We start from the raw sequence: 21,377 nt of genomic DNA, 5'->3' as shown, positions 1-21,377 counted from the left end.
GGTACACCAACGTCCATTGAGCCACTTGTATCAACCATGTAGCCTTCCGAGACATGGAAAGGGGCAGCTCACAGGGACAAGCAGCAAGGGACATACTCGGGTGCAGTGCATGTCTTTTCCACGTACTTCATGATAAATGCACTGCCAACTTTGTTTCGGTCATGGTGGTATACAACTTGCTCTGTAGTCATGGCTTGCAATATGGGTCTGTCTGCTTACCCAGGGAACATTGCATGTTGTGTGAATTATGACACATTGGTGTTCCATTTGCCACGCACCCAGCAGCGGCTGCCTTACTGCATTGACTGTGTATGACCCGTCACAGGGGTGATGTTATATATGGGTACGAAGCATCAACCACAGATTGTCTGTTTGTAGAGTAGTCTGTTGCCATGGGGCATGTTTGGTGTTGTGTTTTTGTGCAATTGGCACGTACAGGTTGTTGACTGTGTCTCTCTTTGCAGCATTGCAGTGCTCCTGTAACCGGACCTGAGAGTGCGCAGGCAGGAGGCCAGCACTCAAAACCAGAGCTGAGTGTCTTGTTGTTTTTCTTACAAACTGCTCTGCATAGGCTTGCTGGGGAGTGTACTGATGCATGGATGTATGTGTGGTTCAATTTGGTATGTTATTTTCTCCCTAATCACCCGTGATCCTATGCAATTTTGAAACCTGTACCCTCTACCCGGTGTTCCTGCTTCCCGTGCCTATCCAAGCAACGTTCCCTGACCCTCTTTCCCCACTGGGGTTGCGGATGCCTGTGTAAGCCCCGAACTTGCAGGCGCCAAAACCCTAGAGGGGGTGGTGGGTTCGCACCACTCCTGAGCCTGGACTACAGAAGGCCATGACAATGATGTCCAAGTCTGTTTGGATTGTGTATGTGTTCATGCAGGTTGTACATTTTCGTGCATTCCCTAGTTTCATGTGTCATTCCACCTCCCCTCTCCTGCCGCTCATTCCAGTCATCCAGTGTGTCAACACCTGTCCCGACTGCATATCCCTGAACCTCCTTCCCCACCAGGGTCTCAGGGGCCTGTGTGAGTTTGACCTTGCAGGCACCCGGGACATGGTGGGGGTGGTTGTTTCGTGGCACTCCCGCGCCTGTACAGGGGACCTGTGACAGTACACATCCATTCATGGTGCATCATCCTATGTCATGTACCACACATGTCTCACATCCTGTCGTGACATTGTTTTGCTGTGCTACCTTGGTTGTTGCATCATTGTGGTAGTACTTGGCCTTTGTGAGGTACTGCTACGTCAAGTCATCTACTGGAGGGTGTTTGGGTTTGTTTTTATGCCTTGGATTTTGTGTATCGGAAATGAGAGTGTATTCAGAGGGTTCAGGCATCTTTTTACACACAAGGCGGGAGATGGTGACGAAGTGTAAAGGTGATCCTGTGGCCAGGTGGAATTGAGGTTTGGGGGCTCCATGACCCAGGTGCAGTTGTTCAGTGGGTCATGGTCATTTGTGAGGGAGGGGGGGGTTGTTGTTGATTGTTGCCTTGCCCTGCAGTGTGATGGGAACTCTGACATAGTAATGGTGGTATCCCATGTACATGTTGTGTTCTGCTGATCAATGCCTGTTCATGTGTTGTGTTTTCCTTTCAGGTGCGAGGGGATAGTTGAGGTTTGACAAGCTGGGGTGTACACATGGTGGATGTTCACATGTATTGTGTAGGGAACACTGATGGTCACTTGAGTGCACATGCATATGTGGAGTGCATGTCCTTGCAGAACCACACACTTGCACTCTGATGCACTACATGTACTCCCACCCTTGCATATACACATGTACACTGTTTGCCTTCTGGTGCCCACTGTGTCCCGGCAGCACATGTTCTGTGACCGATCATGGATCCAGTACATGCCTGATTTGATGTTTGACGTGGTCTGTCACTTAGATGTGATGCTCAGGGTGTGCATCACACACAATGGCTGTTCACTGTGCTGTGCGCTGAGCAGTGTGATGCAGGAGAGGACACTGCACACATGAGCTGCAGTGTTGATTTTGCAATGCATGATGTGCATGTAGACAGGCATTCATTGTGATATTACGTCTACGACTGTTGTAATGCATTTTGAAATGACTTATTTTGGGTGGGAGGTTGTTGGTCTGTCATTTCATCTGATTCCGGGTCAGCCAGCAATGTCCGATGCCACTGTGCATTTAGGACATGGCAATGTGTACCTTATCGTTACTGCATTGGTGTATGGGTATTGCGTGCCATGACATGTTGATGTTTGGGAGGGTTTGTGTGACATGACAGTGATGGCCATGGCCTGGTTTGCAGGTGTGTGTGATGCACACCTTGCATGTCCGTGTAATCCGCTTCTCAGTGCAACTAGCTGGGGGTAGATTTCTCTCCGCAGCAGGGCCCTCCCCCTGGAACAGACTTACGGCCTGACTTGAACTTGAGGGGAATCATCTCCAGTTCTGGAAGCACCTCATGTCCTTCCTCTTTGCTTCTGCTTACTCTCTGCCTCTCCCTTGCAGGATTCTCCACTGGAACTGCACAGGAGCTGCAACTGGGCCACTCTCACCGACCTTGGTCCCTGGCCCAGCCACTCTCCACTTGCACTGCCTCCCTGGCAACCCCTGCACTGCAGTACTGTCTCTCTATCCCTACAGCCCTCCCTTCCCAGCACTTGACTGCACTCACCTTTGTAGTTGCCACCAGGTGACCTATGTATTATTTTTTCGGGCTACTTCCCCTGTACTGGACTCCCCCCCACCCTTCCCCTTGCACTTTTCCCATTCCCCCTACCCCTGCACTTGCACGATCCCAATGACACCTGGCCTAGTAGTACCGTTCTCTGTGTTCCCTTGTTCCCCCCTCCCTGCCTCATTGCGCCTTGGAATACTTGTGTATGGCCCATATCATGTCATATGTCATATGTGTGCCTTTTGGTCACACAGGATAGCTTGTGTTTAAGTAGCTAGGGATGCAGACGATGTGGCACTTCCATGGCAACTATCTCAGGGTGGTAAGGTTGTGACAGTTGACTGTCTCTTTGTCATCATCGATTGTCACCTGGTATGTGCCAGGCCTGTGTGCACTCCGCAGGGGTGGGAGTTTAGGTGAAAAATGTGGCCACAAGCTGGGTCCGGGCTTGCTCGCCACGTGCCCTGTCCCCTCCCATGGGCAGCGCCTGTGGTTGGGGATGTGGGGGCACCACCATGTCCACCGGGACGCCCTGCCGTGTTGCAACATTGTGCAGGACACATGCTGCCACAATGATCCTGCACACTACTGGTGGTGCATAGAGTAGTTGCCCGCCAGAGCGGTCAAGGGAGCGGAAACGTGACTTGAGCACTCCGAATGTGCGCTCCACTATGCCCCTGGTTGCAATATGGGCGGCGTTGTATCTTACCTGGGGTGGTGTGGTGGGGTTCCGGATTGGCGTCATCATGTGGTTGCTCAGAGGGTAGGCACTGTCCCCTGGGGAGATGATAATAGTTGAGATAATTAGGGTTTGGATATTTGTCTGTGTCACTTGCATGCATGTGCAAGGGCATTTGTACTGTCCTAGGAGCCATGTGTCGCCATGCTGCCCAGCTTCCAGGGCCCGGCTCAGGGCGGACATTCTGTATATGAAACTGTCATGGGTGGAGCCAGGGTAGTTTGCATAGACAGAGGTGATGATTCCCTTTGCATCACATACGACCTGTACATTGATGGAATGCCAGTGCTTGCGGTTTCGGTAGATGTGCTCAATGGCCCTAGGTGGACGTAGGGCCACATGGGTGCAATCTATGGCACCGAGCACTTTGGGGAAGTGTGCCACCCTGAAAAAATCCAGGACAACGGCCTGCCTTTCTGCGGGTGTTCTGGGCATGTATATGTGCCTGCGGACTGAGGGGCGCGCTGTCATGATTGCCAGTACCTGGTGTAGGCAGCGTGACTGCGTGGCCTGTGAGATCCCCCCCACTATGGCAGTAGTCCGCTGAAATGACCCAGTGGCCAAAAAATGCAGGACATTGAGCACCTTCTCCAAGGGGCTCAATGCTTGGGAGCAAAGGGTGGGGGATGTGAGGTCATCTTCCCACTCCCTGACCAGGTCTAGGATGATATGGGGTGGAAACCTATACCTGCCATAGACCTGGTCGTCAGGCATCCCAAAAAGGCTTGTCCGTGTTGCAAAAATGCGTGCCCTGGCTATTCTCCTCCTCCTGCGGTGTCCCACGATCAGTGCAGCGACAAATGGGGCATTCATCGTAGCTGTATATACGCGTTTGTTGTTTGCGCGCACTTTTATGCTGTGCGCGGGGACGCTTCCGCCTGCCTTCGTGTGGCAGACGCGTTGACGCCTGTGCACGTCTTTTGCCGTGCACGTGTTTCCCGTGTTCGGATACGGTCCGAGTGTCATCGCGTGTGATCGGAGGGGAGTGTGCGTACACGCAAGTGGCCTGGGTACGTGTGTTCCGGGGTGCCGGGAACTTTCACACGCGATTGGTGGAAATCCACGTGTGTTCTGTCATCACGTGCAATGAGGGAAACACCTGCGTGCTTCACGTCACTTACGCGCATAGGCCCTTTCCTCGTATTACACGCGGACGTGCAGTTTCCACGCGCGCTTACGCGCATGGCCCTTTCCTCGTATTACACGCTGACGTGCATGTGTGTTGGGGATTGTGAGGACCTGGTGGAGGCTGGCCATGGTGGCTGGGGGGTGGGGGTGATAGGGGACATGAGTGGGGGCCTGGTGGGGGCTGGCCATGGTGGCTGGGGGGTGGGGGTGGTGGGAGACATGGGTGGGGGCCTGGTGGAGGCTGCCCCTGGTGACTGGGGGGGTGGGGTGGTGGGAGACATGGGTGGGGGCCTGGTGGAGGCTGCCCCTGGTGACTGGGGGGGTGGGGGTGGTGGGAGACATGGGTGGGGGCCTGGTGGAGGCTGCCCCTGGTGACTGGGGGGGTGGGGGTGGTGGGAGACATGGGTGGGGGCCTGGTGGAGGCTGCTCCTGGTGACTGGGGGGGTGGGGGTGGTGGGAGACATGGGTGGGGGCCTGGTGGTGGGTGCCCCTGCACTGCTGGGGGGTGGGGGTGGTGGGGGACATGAGTTGGACATGGGTGGGGGCCTGCTGGCAGGTGCCCCACAGTGCTGGGGGGTGGGGGTGGTGGGGGACATGAGTTGGACATGGGTGGGGGCCTGCTGGCAGGTGCCCCACAGTGCTGGGGGGTGGGGGTGGTGGGGGACATGAGTTGGTGTTCATTAGTTCAAGGAGACATGTGCCTTTGCTGGGGGGCATGCCCATGTTGGGTGGGCTGCCTGCGGGACATGACCAGGGATGCAGGGTAGTCCCCTGTGGTGTGGGCTGCCTGCAGGGGCCGTGGAGGGTGTACAGGGAACACCTGGGAGGACCCACACTGTCAAATCACATGTAGGACTCCCCGGCACCCCTGAAATACAGGTACCCTGGTGAAATCGCGTGTAAAACTTCCCGCGCACCCCTGAAATACACGCGCCCAGGCTATTCGCGTGTGGAACTTCCCGCGCACCCCTGAAATACACGCGCCCAGGCTATTCGCGTGTGGAACTTCCTGCGCACCCCTGAAATACACGCGCCCAGGCTATTCGCGTGTGGAACTTCCCGCGCACCCCTGAAATACACGCGCCCAGGCTATTCGCGTGTGGAACTTCCCGCGCACCCCTGAAATACACGTACCCTGCTGAAATCGCGTGTGAAACTTCCCGCGAACCCCTGAAATACACGCGCACAGGCTATTCGCGTGTGGAACTTCCCGCGCACCCCTGAAATACACGCGCACAGGCTATTCGCGTGTGGAACTTCCCGCGCACCCCTGAAATACACGTACCCTGCTGAAATCGCGTGTGAAACTTCCCGCGCACCCCTGAAATACACGCGCCCAGGCTATTCGCGTGTGGAACTTCCCGCGCACCCCTGAAATACACGCGCCCAGGCTATTCGCGTGTGGAACTTCCCGCGCACCCCTGAAATACACGCGCCCAGGCTATTCGCGTGTGGAACTTCCCGCGCACCCCTGAAATACACGTACCCTGCTGAAATCGCGTGTGAAACTTCCCGCGAACCCCTGAAATACACGCGCACAGGCTATTCGCGTGTGGAACTTCCCGCGCACCCCTGAAATACACGCGCACAGGCTATTCGCGTGTGGAACTTCCCGCGCACCCCTGAAATACACGTACCCTGCTGAAATCGCGTGTGAAACTTCCCGCGCACCCCAGAAATACACGCGCTCAGGCTATTCGCGTGTGGAACTTCCCGCGCACCCCTGAAATACACGCGCCCAGGCTATTCGCGTGTGGAACTTCCCGCGCACCCCTGAAATACACGCGCCCAGGCTATTCGCGTGTGGAACTTCCAGCGCACCCCTGAAATACACGCGCCCAGGCTATTCGCGTGTGGAACTTCCCGCGCACCCCTGAAATACACGTACCCTGCTGAAATCGCGTGTGAAACTTCCCGCGAACCCCTGAAATACACGCGCACAGGCTATTCGCGTGTGGAACTTCCCGCGCACCCCTGAAATACACGCGCACAGGCTATTCGCGTGTGGAACTTCCCGCTCACCCCTGAAATACACGTACCCTGCTGAAGTCGCGTGTGAAACTTCCCGCGCACCCCTGAAATACACGCGCCCAGGCGATTCGCGTGTGGAACTTCCCGCGCACCCCTGAAATACACGCGCCCAGGCTATTTGCGTGTGGAACTTCCCGCGCACCCCTGAAATACACGCGCCCAGGCTATTCGCGTGTGGAACTTCCCGCGCACCCCTGAAATACACGCACCCAGGCTATTCGCGTGTGGAACTTCCCGCGCACCCCTGCAATACACGTAGCCTGCTGAAATCGCGTATAAAACTTCCCGTGAACCCCTGAAATACACGCGCACAGGCTATTCGCGTGTGGAACTTCCCGCGCACCCCTGAAATACACGCGCCCAGGCTATTCGCGTGTGGAACTTCCCGCGCACGCCTGAAATACACGCGCCCAGGCTATTCGCGTGTGGAACTTCCCGCGCACCCCTGAATTACACGCGCCCAGGCTATTCGCGTGTGGAACTTCTCACGCACCCCTGGAATACACGTAGCCCGCTCCCCCAGGCCCGATCGCGTGAGAAAGTTCACGCGAACCCCTGGAATACACGTAGCACGCTCCCCCAGGCCCGTTCGCGTGAGAAAGTTCACGCGAACCCCTGAAATACACGTAGCCCGCTCCCCCAGGACCGATCGCGTGAGAAACTTCACGTGAACCCCTGTAATACATGTAGCCCGCTTGCCGTGCTGGTACAGGGTTAGCGCAGCCCTTTGCGCTGGATTGGGGATTTTGATGGCTTTTCCCTGCGCGGAAGGCGTTCTTGGGGGCGTAACTGGCGCTGCTGCAAGGTCGCTGCGCCACTGTGCGCCACGGCTGGTTTTGGTGGCTGGAATCCATGAATACGCTGTGCGCGGAAATGGGTTTTGGCGCACGCGGCTGGCGCAGGGATTCGCACGCGCACACTGTGCGCCAGCCGCGTGCGCCACTTGTGCGCTGAATTCTATGAATCGGCCCCTTAGTGTTTTTGCTATATATACTTCAGTTTACTCACATCGGTGATCACTTCTTTTGGTTTTAATGGATACTCATGTTATCCCTCTCTACATACTTGTCTTATCACCTTGTCCTTTTATAGTGCTACTCTAGATAGGAAGCCATTTTATATAATTTAGCAATTTGTAAACTGCAGTTCATATTTTTCTCTTCTCTCCAACTATGTATCAACCCAACCCAACTCCTTCTCTTTAATTTATTTCCTTCAGAGTTAATTTACGCAATAAGCCCCTCGCAGCGGGGCATTACCACTACAGGTAATGCCCGGTGCATTATCTGAAGTTGTAATGCTGCCCCTGCAAGGGGCTTATTGCTAGTAGTAGCCCGGCCTATAAAACCGGGGTACTAAAAGCTTTTCTTTTAATGTTCTGAGACACCAGCGCATTTCAGAACAGAAACAAAAATGCTTTTCGGCCTGCCCCTTTCTTAGAACAAAAACCCTTCGACTCATTTCTTTCTATTGCCTCCAAGAGTGCCTTCCATAAATCTTCATGGCACTCCCTCTTCTTCTTCTCCTTCATCATCCTCTGACACTCCCCTCTTGCCCACCTTACCTCAACACCCCTCTGGGGCCCTGGGTTCTAAGCGGTTACAATAAGCTGTCCTTTGGCCTCCCCACTGTCCTTATCATACCAAGGGGTAACTTTCTCTGTGAGATTGCAGACCGCTTTTGTGGGTTTTTAAAAATATTGTCCCACCGGAGCCATTATATCCTCATGAAGAGAAATCAATACTATGGCATTGCACAGGTCAGACCTCACGTGTTCCTCTAGTAGATGGCGGATATTGTCATACACCTTTGGGAGAACTCCCACCAAATCCATGCTTCCCCACTTGAGATTTTTCCTAGCATGTCCTACAGTCTCTAAAAAGACAATGCTTCCCCCTGAATCTACCTGTCTCCCTCCGAGGGACCCCCAAAGCTCCTCAGACAACTTCAAGAGCAAAGGGTGGTGGTCGCTCTCCACACTCTTGTTAACTCAGAAAGCTCTTATTGTTCCCCATGTTTCAAGATAATCAACAATATAATTGATTTTGCTTAAAAACAAGTTATTACCAAAAGTTGAGACCACTGGCGAGTCCCCTGGGAACAGTCATTACATGGCCTAAGGTTGGCCAAAGCTATCAGAATTGCTAATTCCTCCGCGGACTTGTGGTATCTTACTGGCAATGAGGAATATGGCGGCCCAATCCCCAATGACTATCCTCTTCTTCCATAATGTCAACAAGACCACTTAGGGGTTCAACCTATAAGTTAGGGTCCTCCATAACTAAGATATTCAGTGGTCCCATAAAACGTAGCCTCCAATCCAGGATTTTACTCATAATCCTCTCTATGAATACTGCACCCATAACCGGAGAGGTCCTATTGTAAAAATTAACCACCATCAGTGATGTACCATCCCACAGTTTTAGGTGCAATACTAGATCATCTGGCAAGTGTATATCTATTACAGTGGCTGAGACAAACAAGGCTACATTCACTCAAGTCACCAAACCCCCACTCAGACATCCCCTCACTCCCTTGGTTGCAGGGATAAAGAAAAGTAGCATACCCCTGCACATGCAGAGTTTCCAGGGCCCACTCTTCTTGGAGAGAGATCACCTCAGACTCCCGGACAAAAGCAAGCCTGTCGTTATCGGCTAGGTACTTGTTAAGGCCAGCAATGTTCCAAGACACAACCGGTCAAAGTTGGAACAATCTCTCCCCCATAACAGGGGTTGAAGTAGCTCGCAGCACCATGTCATCTAGACCAAGGGTGAGAACTGATTAAATAGGGTTCCGTCCCTGTCCGGAATGCCCTAACCTTTGCTTGCTGCGCCCTGATCCCTGGTTCTCACTCAGGTGTAGTAACCTTTGCTGGACCCCAACCCTACTAATACCCTAACCTTAATAATTACTGAGGCATCCTAGCGTACCTTCCACACCTTTCACTGCCTCTAAGAGTACTCTAATCATTCACCTGGAATCTAGGGAGCTAGATAATCTTTGGCTGAGAGCCTATGGTAACATGAGGCCTGCCTCCCCATCCCAGGGGACGGCTCAAGATCCCCACATAGGGTGAATGGTACCAATCGGGAGGAGATATTTTAATTGAAATCAGCAACTGGTTGGGAGGTAGCACCCGCTGTTCCATTACCAGAATACCCATGATAAGAGATGGATCTTTCAACCTAACTTTGATAGCATTCTTGCCCTGTGGACCCACTAATCTCTCACAGGACAGCAAGTCACTATGAATCACTGAGAGACAACCCCTTCTATGTCTCAGCCAATGGCTGATATTGTTGATCAAGCTTTCCGTGTTCCCATGCTCCTGCCTGCTATCCTGGCACTAAGGGACATTTGTAAGGGAAAAAACAATCTTTGTGCTGTGAAGGGGTTATGAACTGTTGAAAAGGGCCTAACTTCCCCCTTGCATCCCAGTCCTGTCACCCTAACAGTGCTCGGACTGGGACAAACAACTGTGGGATGGAACATAGCAACATTCTTATTTAGTGGGACAGAACAACTGCCCCCATTCCACACTGCCACCCCCCTCAGGGGTGTTCCCAACCACTCCTGTGGGGATGGAGGCCTGCGCCGCCAAATCCTCTACAAGCTTTGTCAGCTTGCGGTTATCACACTTCAGATCAGCATTCTCTAGCCGCATAAGTTCTAAGAACTTCAATGCACTCTTGCACCCCTCACACCGCTTTGTTGGCAGGGCTCGCTCATCAACAGTACATTGCATGTGTCTGCTCCCACCTAAAATAGAGGGGGCAGACAGAAGGGGCCCCACTATGTCCCGGGCACCCCCAGGACCACAGGAGGGGTTGCTTCATTAACTGTTCCTGATGTATCTAAGATCTCAAACCTCTTACTAATGTGTACCCCACAGGGATACTGTAGAATGGCTTCTAGGATGCTGGCTCCTTTCAGTGCTCCCACCATCCTCCCCCGGGTGCTCCCCAGCTTTAGCCGCTGCAACCTCATCCAGAATTTTATAATGGACCCCCTCCATCCCATTGTATGCATGTGCAACCTGTTGGCCTGGGAGAAGCTACCCACATCCACAAGTCCACCCAAGCTAACCTTTTTTCCGATGCTAAGGTTTCCTTGGACAAGAAACGCATTTCTTTTAGGCTGAGCTTGCTCTTTGGGCCAGCCTTAGGTTTCTGCCCTCCAGCTGATCCTTCCTTTCCTCCCTTGCCAATCAAGTCAATCCCCTCAATACCAATGCTACTACAGTTCGAGGGTATCCTTAAGCCAGGTAAGACCCCTTTAGCCCCCTTTGAAGTACCTCCTTTAGATTCTTACATGGTCTTCCTTGGCAGATCTATATCACTCAGGAACCTAGCTATGTCTTCAATCATAGCCTTAGACTCATCTATTATTTCGACTAACTTAGATGTACTTTTTCTTGCTGAACTAGCAAGTAGGGGACGTAAGGCTTTCCTTATAGACATAATCAGTCAATAAGATTAAACACCCCAACCCAAAAGAAACTTCAAAAACCTTAACAAAGGATGAAATACAAAACAAAAAGAAGGTCAAATAGTCCAATAAACCCTATGAAATCTTGACCAAAACCTTTCAAATCTTGAATATCACTGATGTAAGACCAAGAAGCGCTTTTCAAACGCCACCGGCGTTGTCAGGGGAAGTCCATAAAAAAAAAGTGCCTGGGGTGATTCATCAATCGGAGCCAGATAATCAAATTAATCAAATAAACAGTAATCAAATGGTCATTTAAATGAATAAGGATGGATACAGCAAATCAGGCGATGCCCAATAGCTAAGGAGGCTGCCTGAGTCCATCTCCTCCTCCCTGGCGTGGTGGCAAGCAGCGACAATACTCCAATCCTATTCAATGATCACCAGTAAGATCTTTCAATGGTGGGAAAGTATTTTATTATGTCCCGTCCCTTCCTATGCCCCCTGTAGCCAACAGCCCAACGGTCTGACCACTGCAATCAGCAGGGAAAAGATGGATTCTCCAGTGCGATATCGTCTTGACTTAAATTGGCTTATATTGTGGAACCTGGTCATGAGGTCTCTGCACACTCCAGCGTACACAGAGCTCCCTGTGAAACTCCCAGGCCCTAGTACCCCCCTCTCTCACAGGTGTAGAGTCAGGCAAAAATGTGGGTGCAAGATAGCAAAGAAAAGCAGTGTCCAGACATTTCGTCGAAAGACATTTCGTCGACGGAATTTGGTCGAAACCAAATGGTCGAATTTTTTTTTTATTTATATATATATATTTTTTAGGTTTTAGTTTAGGGAAAAAAAGGGTTTTTTAGAAAAAAAAGGGGGTTGGGCCCCCCAAAAAAAAAAAGTGAAAAAAAAAAATCGACCTTTTGTCTTTCGACCAAATGGTTTCGACCAAATGTCTTGTCGACCATTTTTTTTCAACCAAATGTCTGGTAACCAAGAAAAGCAGGTGGTGGTAACACCACTGCTGTATGGCGGCTCCATTCATGCGATTGCAGTGCTGCCGCTCGCACTCCCTTTGCCCTCCACCTTCAAAAACAATTTGGTTACACAAAAGCATGAGATTTTCATGCTAGCGTGAAACCAATGATTTCACATGAAACAGGCAGCTTTTTGCAGAGGAAATGATTGCAAACGCTGCCTGCCATGCGTACATGACAGGCAGCGTTTATTCTATTTACACTGCAGGGTGCAAATAGAGAAGTGTAAATACGCTGCTGCCTTCCCTTTACACTTCTCAACTGCACTCTGCAGTGCAAATGACGAAAACTGCCCTAAGAAAATGAGTTTGCACGTAAGTGCAAATATAAGATGTCCCCTACGGTCAATTTACGCTTAAATAGAAAATTAGCTCTTTTATGTTATATGATAGTACCCATGAGTGTACTCTGATAACTATGGTCATCATTATGAAGGTAAAGGACGGTGAGCTGTCATATTACCCCAGTGTTGCCCGATGCCATGTACAGTAAATGCTTAGTGTGGTTATTGTTACAACATTTAAATAATTGGAATATAAATGGTGTATCACAGTAGTATGTTTATTGCACTGCAGTATTGCAGAATGATTCTTATTGTTTAATGCAAATATGTAGAAATTGTACTCTATCAACATCTAGATAGCAATTACAAATGTTATTTCTTATTTTGTACAGGCTACATTTAAAGGATGGATGGATATCATGTATGCTGCTGTCGACTCAAGAAATGTGAGTTTGGGTTGTCTGTCTATTTTATTTTAAGACTATAGGCCAATGAGCCAGCACTAATAATTCAGATGTTCTCAATGAATGCACTTTGCTGCTGCTGTAGAAATATGGGCAGGGATGATTACTGGATAATTCTAACCATCTTCAAGATATTCCACAGAACTCCATCATTGTGTTGATTGATCTTCAAAATGGCCTGTCATCTGAAGGCCTGCAACACACTCGCCAAATAGATATGGAAGTATAATCTCAGTCTCTTTAATGCATTGTTTGGTGTGTACTTGAGAATTGCTAACAGAAATCAAACCCTTTACCCCCATTCTAATTTCAGCATAAGGGAATCTCAGTGCGGTTTTCAGGAGGGCACTGGCCTATGATATGATATGATAGTTTATTTATATCATACCCATATCCAAGTGTTTCAGGGCACAACGAGGCAAGGGCGGGGTACAAGGGAGGGGAAAAAACGATCTTACTAGGAACACGCAAGTGCATGGGAGAGTGAAGGGGGAAGTGCAAGGGGGAGAGGAGGAGTGGAAAGTGCTGAACACGTGATGAAATAACAACAGATAGTGCGGCCAGCAGGTAGCAAGTGCAATAATTAAGCACAGACAGTGGGTGTCTGATAAGTGCAGGTAAGGGGACAGTAGGGTTGCAGATACATGCCCAAGTGCAAGGGATGCCGGGAGGCAGTGTGGGTGTGCAGGTGGGTGTATTGGTACCTGGGCTTGAGTACAGAGGATAGCCAGGAGCCCAGTGCAGAACCAGACAGACATCAGTAGGGAAGAGGAAGAGAGAAGGCAGAAGAAAAGAGGAAGGTCTTTAGGTGCTTCCAGAACTGAAGATGGTTCTCCTCAAGCTTCAGAGGGGGAGGCCCCAACCAAAGATAGAGATCTACCACCAACTTGTTGCTTGGAGAAGCGACTGACCCTGAGGGAGTTGAAGGTAGAGGAGCGAAGAGCTCGAGTAGGAAGGTATTTCCAGAGGGACAGTTGAAGGTATTGAGGACCCAGGCCCCAGAAGGCCTTGTGGACAATGCAGAGGGTTTTGAATGTAATCCTTGCAGCCACTGGGAGCCAATTTAGAGATTTCAGGGCTGGAGAGATCCGATTCCTGGGCTTGAGGCAAAGCGCAAGTTCGCAGTCCTGTTCTGGATAAGTTGCAGGGGACGGAGAGTAGAGGCAGGCAAATTTAGAAAGAGGCTGTTGTTGTAATCCAGCCTACGCCTACAGAGAACCAGATATCTAGAAACAGTGAGCTTCTGGGGGAAGGAGAGGAAAGGTAGAATACCTCTGAGGATGTGCAGCTGGTAGTGTGACTTCTTAGAGATGTCAGAGATGTGTGGAGAAAAGGAAAGCATGGAGTCGAAGATGACCCTGAGGTTCCTAGCCTCACAGGAGGGAGCAGGGAGAGAGTCAAGGGAGGCCGGCCAGAGAGGGGCAGAAAAGGAAGTTCTGGAGTGCCGATGAAAAGGATCTCTGTCTTGCTGGCATTGAGGCAGAGATTGTTAGCGGCACACCAGTTCTGGATAGCAGACAGACAGTCAGAGTTGAGAGATGGAGAGAAGGTGACAGAGGGGAGCCTGAAAACGAGCTGGGTGTCATTTGCATAGCACTGAAAGTCGGAACAGAGAGCAGCAATGCGGTGGGAGAGGGGTGCCAGGTATTGATTGAAGAGCCAGGGAGAGAGGTTAGACCCCTGGCAAAAACCACAGATGGAGAGTGAGATAAAGGAAAGAAAAGACCCAAGTTGGACCAGGGAGTGTCGGTCGGAGAGCAAAGAGGTCAGCTAGGCATTGGCAGATACTTTGGATATTTCCCTGTAGGCCTCTGCAGCCTGGCCCGCATTTGTATGGTAACCTATTTTATTTCCAAATGTTCTCATAGGAAATGGGTTGAGCTTGCTGTAAATGTGTTATATGGGGTTACTTTGAAAGCTATTTACAGGGCCTCTTTTGGTTCCCAGTGACGGTTATGAGCGGCTCGCAGCACTAACCTTTACAGGTGCAGGGCCACCAAATGTACCTGCATTCTATGGCACAACACATTCCTTAAGGGCAAAAATAAATGTACAATAGCTATAGTGCCTCTAACTGCTAGACTCTACTGGTGTCGCATGAGTCTCATTTTATTTATTATGCATGTCAATCCGTTCAGCATTCACCCTCCAACTCTAGGCGGCGGACACATGAGTTACCAAACTACACATCATGAAGGGACAGACATTTTATTTCATTTGAAGTAACCCTTGCACTGGATTACAGGCAACAACACATACGTTTAGAAACATAGCTGGTGGTGCACGAATTATTCACAAGGATCCCTCTCACAGAATCACCTTCTCCCCAAAAATCTCTATGAAAAAGGGGATAACCATTTCATAAATGCAGACACTCCAAACCCTCCGAGCCAGGCTGCATTATGCTCTAACTCCCCAGAGGGCCCACAGAAAACTCGGAGAAGACTTCTCGCTATTCTTGTGTATAGTTCATTCAGTCCCGTCAAGGTGTGCTTGTGATAAGGCCTGTGGCTTTTCTCTGCCGAGTTGACCAACAACAGTGTTCATAATCGTCCTCCTAAAACTGTATTTCCGCATTTGCCATGAAAGTTCACGAATATATGATAGGTTGCTTATAACGCGGGATTGAACGGGTGTTGCTCCATGTCGTTTTTTTGTCAGGCCGAGCACGTTGCTCCTGAGCTATCCTCCCGAGAATAAAGCATACAGTTCCCATTGCACAAGTCGCAGAAATATAAACCGAATGCATGAACATTTATCTAGCTTACAGTTCATCACACAGTTAGACAAATATCGGCTGGGATCATATTCCGGGTACAAGTGTTAAAGTGCCTATGCCCAGTAAACGGAATGTTTGCAGCTTCCCTTATTTCAAGCAGTAGATATTCACAGCATGATTGTAGTAAAATCCCGGGCAGCAGATGAGAGGACAAATGCATATATTACGTGATGTTGCGATACATTTTTATCTAGAGTCAATTTATTGTGCACACACTATAGAATCCTTGCTACCAATCCCACTCATTAGGGCCATGTATCATACAGCGTAGTTAAGTGCAAGTGCTATTGGAGAAGAGAGGCCTCCTCCTGATAGATCCAGTGAAGTACACAATGGCATCACTATAAGAAGAATGGTCCAGGCCATATGCCGGGGAATACATGTGGGTTTGATATCAAAATTACAGTCGAAGATTATCTTTTGCCAACTAACTATTTAATCGATCTAAATTCCCGAGCCAAGACCCCCACATATGACAAGTCCCTAGCTTCTCTGACGGGGGTAGGTGAGAGTGTAACAAATATATCTATTCTGCTTCCAAACGTTTTTTCAATCTAAACCTCCCAGCTTTGCCCAGATAATCCAATACCAAGGTACTACTATTTAGTTAGTCCGTTGGTTTCCAGTCTTTCAGCTTCACATAATCTTCTACTTTACTATCTTTGCTATTAGCTGGGTCTGTGGCTGAGTGGGCTAATGCATCCATTAGAGTGGACTAGTGTTGACCTCATAATAATGATAATGTTGTGTTATTTATATAGTGCCTTTATCCAAAGCACTTTACAGAGCACATATTTACATACAATATCACCCAACCGAAATTGGTACTCATTTATCACCCTTGGAATGATTGATTGATATTTTATTTCTATCGCGCTCGTACACAAGTGTTTCAGAGCGCGACAAGGCAAGGGAGGGGAACAGGGGAGAACAAAACAGCGATCTTACTAGGCCCAGTGACATGGAGAACGCGCAAGTGCATGGGAGAGGGAGGAGGGGAAAAGTGCATGGAAGGGGGGAGAAGTGGAAAGTGTGAAGCAGAGGAGAAACAGATAAATAAATAAAGGCAACAAACAGTGGTAATGCAGCCAGCAATTTGCAAGTGCTAGGTTTAAGGCAACAAGGCTGAGTTGGCCTTGCCGGGATTTGAACCTGCAACCTACAGATCATGCTCAGATCACAACAGCAAGCGCTCAACCCGCTGAGCTATCTTACTGACCTTATGGTAATAGGTTCAAATCCCGGCAGGTCCACTCAGCCCTTCATCCTTTTGAGGTCAATAAAATGAGTACCATTAAGTTGGGTAACAATGAACATCTGAATACGGCTGTTATGTTTTATCTAAAAGCATCGGAGTCAGGCCACTCCACTGTATAATTTTATATGCCGGGCATAGAAACTGAAAAGGTAATTGGGATGCACGTATGTCCGGGCAAAAATATGAGTTCTTATTGTCCTATCTGTTTGAATATATGTCCAGTGGTAAAATCTCAAATCTAAATTTCAAAAAAGAGATCTCTGAGTCATCGGGTACATTTTTAATCAAAACAGTCATCAAAGGCTAGATCAAAGTTCTCCTTTTTCTCTTCCTTCCTTCCATTTACCTATGCGTTCAATTTTCTCTCCCGTCTCCCCACCTCCTTTAAGCCCCACCAAGCTCTATCTTTCCTCCTCTCCTCCCCTTTTCCTTCTTTCTCTACTTTGTGTAACACCTCGCTGCTCCATCACTGTCTCCTTCTCATATTGTTGCAGATTCTTTCCCTCTCTTCTCAGCCTCCTCGCCACCCTGTTATGCTCCATCTTTCTTCTCCTCTTTACCCTCTGCCTCCACCTCCTCCCTTCCACTCTCTGTCCTCTCTCCTTCCTCCCCTATCTGTTCTCGCTCACTTCCTCCTCAGCCACTCTGTACTTTCAACTCTCCTTCTACTCTCCTCTTCCTTCTCGCACACCTTCCTTCTCACTTTCATTCTCCTCTCCTCCCGTCCTTATGTGCTGCCAATTTCTCGCATTCAACGGCTATTGTTGTCCTTTTGCTCCCTTTAATATGCTTCACCTTCCTTGATTTCCCATGCGTACTCCACCACTGGGCCACTGCCCCCTGCTACTGCCCCCAGGAGACTGCTCTGTTTTGAAGCATGCACCCTTGCTCTGATCAATCCCTTCACCAGCTAATAATGTTGATGACTGGCTTTTCTCAGTGGCTTCAAGAGGTCAACATCCCATCCCGCCATCTTAGAGACAGGTGGCTCTACGAGGCATGACCACTGACTTCCAATCTGCAATCAACCTCGTGACTGTGAACGTCCTCACCAGTTCCATTCATGCCTAGCCTTTAGCTAACCGGAATTCCTTAGGTAGCGTTCCATGGGTAGTGCAACCCTCCCATTAGGAAACACACCAAGCTTCACTCCAAAACCTCCTGACTCTGACTCCAGCTGCCCGTGATATTTCTGCCCCATGAGCCGTCCCAGCAGCCAGTTCCCTTCTCTTTAGCCAACCCATTTCCTGACCAGGTGAAGTAATAAGCAATGTGAAACGGATCCAGGGAATCTTTGCATGCCCTATTCTCTGGTCCCAACCTGCGAGGCCAGGGGGATAGCCCAAGGGCAATGCGTTTACCTTGGAAGCAAGGCAATGCAAAGCAACACAGGTTCAACGCCCGGTCCCGGACTTAGAGCCTGGTTTCCGGTAATACAGTGTGTTATGAAAGATTCATTAATTCATCGTTTCTGGGAACCAAAACCCTTCTGTTCTCCCCTCAGGGTCTTTGACATCATCACACACCTCAACTGGGCATTAGGGTAAACTACACAGTGTCTGATTCAAGCTGTGTACAAGAGACAAGTAAAACTCTGGATTTTTTTCTCCTCTTTACTTTCCTGGTTGCCTTTAAATAGTTTTTAGTGACAGGTCACACTAAGGACCACCTTTCATAGTAGCCTTGGGCAGGCTAGTGTCTAGGAACTCATAACCAAGTTGATTCCTTTCACAGGGAATCCTCACTAGAGTGCTCCCATCATATCCTGCATTGTTTTCACTGTCAATCAGATATACAACCTGAACACCTACAGGCCATTCCATTGTGACTCAATTCCACCCTCTAGTCAGGTTCCAAGGAGAGCCCTTGTATGGCACTCTTTTTTTCAACTCTTATGCCGCCCTCAATCCAAGAGGGACACCTGTGAGGCATTCTCTGGGAGTAGGTATGTTGAGAACAAACTGAGTGTTATACAAAGTAGTGTTAATTATACCTCAAACCCCTCAAAGAGCTGTGTATGCCTCAGGTCAGGCACAGTCCTTACTTTACCCAAACACATTAGTGCCTAGCCTGACACTTCTAGACCTTCAAATGGCTATTTGTACATCAGGTCAGGCCAGTCTGGACTCTAACCCACCTGCTGGGAGTCTGCTAAAAGGCGTGCCTGTAACCCCTCACAATCTTTCTCGTTTCCTCTAATCACTAACGAGAAATGTTTTGTCATCTGTAGAATTGGTAAGTACGTATGTATTGTTGGGTCCACTGCATGCAATCTCAGCTTTGCAAACAAAGTGCCAAAGTAAAGAGTAAAAAAAAAAGCGAAATTGACTTTAGTCCTTGCTTTTATGCCCGAGTTTGTTAAAAATGTAAATGCTGCCTTCAACTGTCCTTTGCAGGCTCCATTTACAATGGATTCCTATGGAAACTGCCTGCTTTTAAACAGGAGAACTCCCAGGGACGTCATTTAGGGGTCGCCAGAGGTCGCAACTGCGACCTCTGAGGTCTCCCTTGCAACCTCCTGGCTTTCTTATTCAGGCCCTTTAAAAAAAGAAGAAAAATAAGAGCAGGAGTGCCATAAGTCTAACACTTTCAGCACTGACCCTAAATAAGAAAGAATAGGAAACCAAATAATGTGTCTTTCTGGAATTCTATACAATAATTGCTAGACTCATTAAAGGTTTACAGGCACACTTCAGGGGGTGAGTTACTGATTTAGTCTGTTCTTAAACGCCTCAACTCAGCCTTTCATCCTTAAATAAATGAGTACCAACACAGGTTGGGTGATATCGTATGTATATTTTTTCTACATAAAGCGCTTAAGTGTAAGTGATATATAATAAACACATCATTATAATTTGGCCTTGGACTTCTGCTTGCATTCACAGTAATTTGGTAATATGGGCCGATACACACTGATATTAACGCTACATATGGCGATCCATTCTTGCATGAAATGTACATCACAATTATAGTGATATCGTAACCATATTTTTCGCAGTGTACAATGCTATGTGACGCCACTTCCTGTTTTGTCAACGGGTGAAAGGTTGTGTTCCCCGCGATATCACTTCGGGGTGGGGTCAAATGACATCACTTCCTGTGATGTCATCAGGAGTCCAAGGGTTGTGTGATGTCACTTCCGCTAACCCCTGGCATTTTGGTGAAATGACGTCCCTGAGAACTCCATGAGAATCCATTCCCTTTTGCCGGCGTGAAAACACCATGCATGCATAAAAGACTGTGCCCTTTGAACGCACAGGAGGAATGTATGGCAGTGTTGTGCCCTGATTCCGCCTCCAACTAATTGAAAAAGAAAGGCGAACATGGTTAGCACCTCCCTTTCATGCCACACATTTGCACACTGTGGCTTATAAAATTGTCTTGATGGTGTATTTTGCATTGTTATCATTCGGTATCCGTGAATACATTCTATTCATGATATGTTCATCATAATATTAAAGTTTGCAGCAAATATAGAATACTGCGCAGATCCACACATTGTGCCCTTCACAAGCTCATCATTTTGCCACACATTGCTGTATTCGATGGGCAATTCACAGGAGTTCACCTTACACTGCACTTCACATGCCTATCAATCTGCAGCAGGGTGAGGTCTTCATAGCACTTTTACACACGGACAAACATTGTGTACTTTCTATCATCGGCATTCTACTCTTTAGTGGCAATATGTAATAAGAGTCCACAGAATGAACCCACACTCTCAACTTTCAGAAACAGCGGTCTATAATAATGATGAAATGCTTTTGCCTGCACATTTCAGAATTCACCTTAAATGCTAGTTAAAAAGCACTCCATGTCGTTATGTTGAAAGAGTTGTTATGTGAACGACCGGACATAACGTTTGGGAAGAGGGTAGGGAAATAAAGGCAGATTGGAAATAACACTCAACCCGTGTGGACGTGTTCTGATTATACAAGTGTCTGTATAAAACCAGACACTAGACTGGGGACGAGGCAGTTTCGGACCCTCCTATGTGCACGGTTGACTTACTCTGTGCTGAAGATGCAGGTGGGAAGGCTTGAGCGGTGCAGCCCGCTCTGGGCATGCGGTCCAGGAGCAGCAAAAAGTGCTGGCTGCGTGCAGTGCCACCCGTACTCTCACATGAGGCAGCAGAGGTACGCACCAGCCAGGCGACCAGACGGCAAGCATGCCGGAGGTTAGGCCCAGCCTTGCGTCCATGCGGTGGCCGTGGCAGCATCCTTTCCTTACAAAGGTCCGCACTGTTGAGAAACACCACAGTGGGAGCCAGCAGCCGCAACAGATACCCAATTTGTCAAGGGCGGATCGCACAGTTAAACGGCAGGTAGGTTGCATCTTTCACTCTGATCACATGGGGGGGATGCACCACCCCAGGCAAGGAATTCAGCTTTTCCAGTGATAATGACATTAAGGGGAATACCAAGGTATTGCACGTGAGGGACACAGGACACTTAAAACATAACGCCCAGAGACCAATCAACTCCCACAAACAGACACTGAGGCAGGTGCACAGAACCATAAAGTGCTGCGAATCAACCTTATAAAATGTCAGATCAGGAGCAAGCTC

At 49.1% G+C, this 21,377-nt stretch overlaps 1 protein-coding gene across 2 annotated transcripts in view; it reads left to right on the top strand.

Moving 5' to 3' along the window:
- LOC138488902 (sodium channel protein type 2 subunit alpha-like) overlaps positions 1-21,377 on the top strand; it is a 1,546,115-nt gene that overhangs the window by 1,440,432 nt on the left and 84,306 nt on the right. For both annotated transcript variants that reach the window (XM_069616296.1, XM_069616295.1), the window contains exon 23: positions 12,702-12,755. In XM_069616296.1, coding sequence (XP_069472397.1) covers positions 12,702-12,755 — 54 coding nt within the window. The remainder of the gene's footprint in view (positions 1-12,701; positions 12,756-21,377) is intronic.

The sequence above is a fragment of the Ambystoma mexicanum genome, chromosome 9 (assembly GCF_040938575.1).
Source record: "Ambystoma mexicanum isolate Mex_15411 chromosome 9, UKY_AmexF1_1, whole genome shotgun sequence".
Taxonomy (NCBI): Eukaryota; Metazoa; Chordata; class Amphibia; order Caudata; family Ambystomatidae; genus Ambystoma; species Ambystoma mexicanum.
This window is presented reverse-complemented; position numbering and strand designations above follow the sequence as displayed.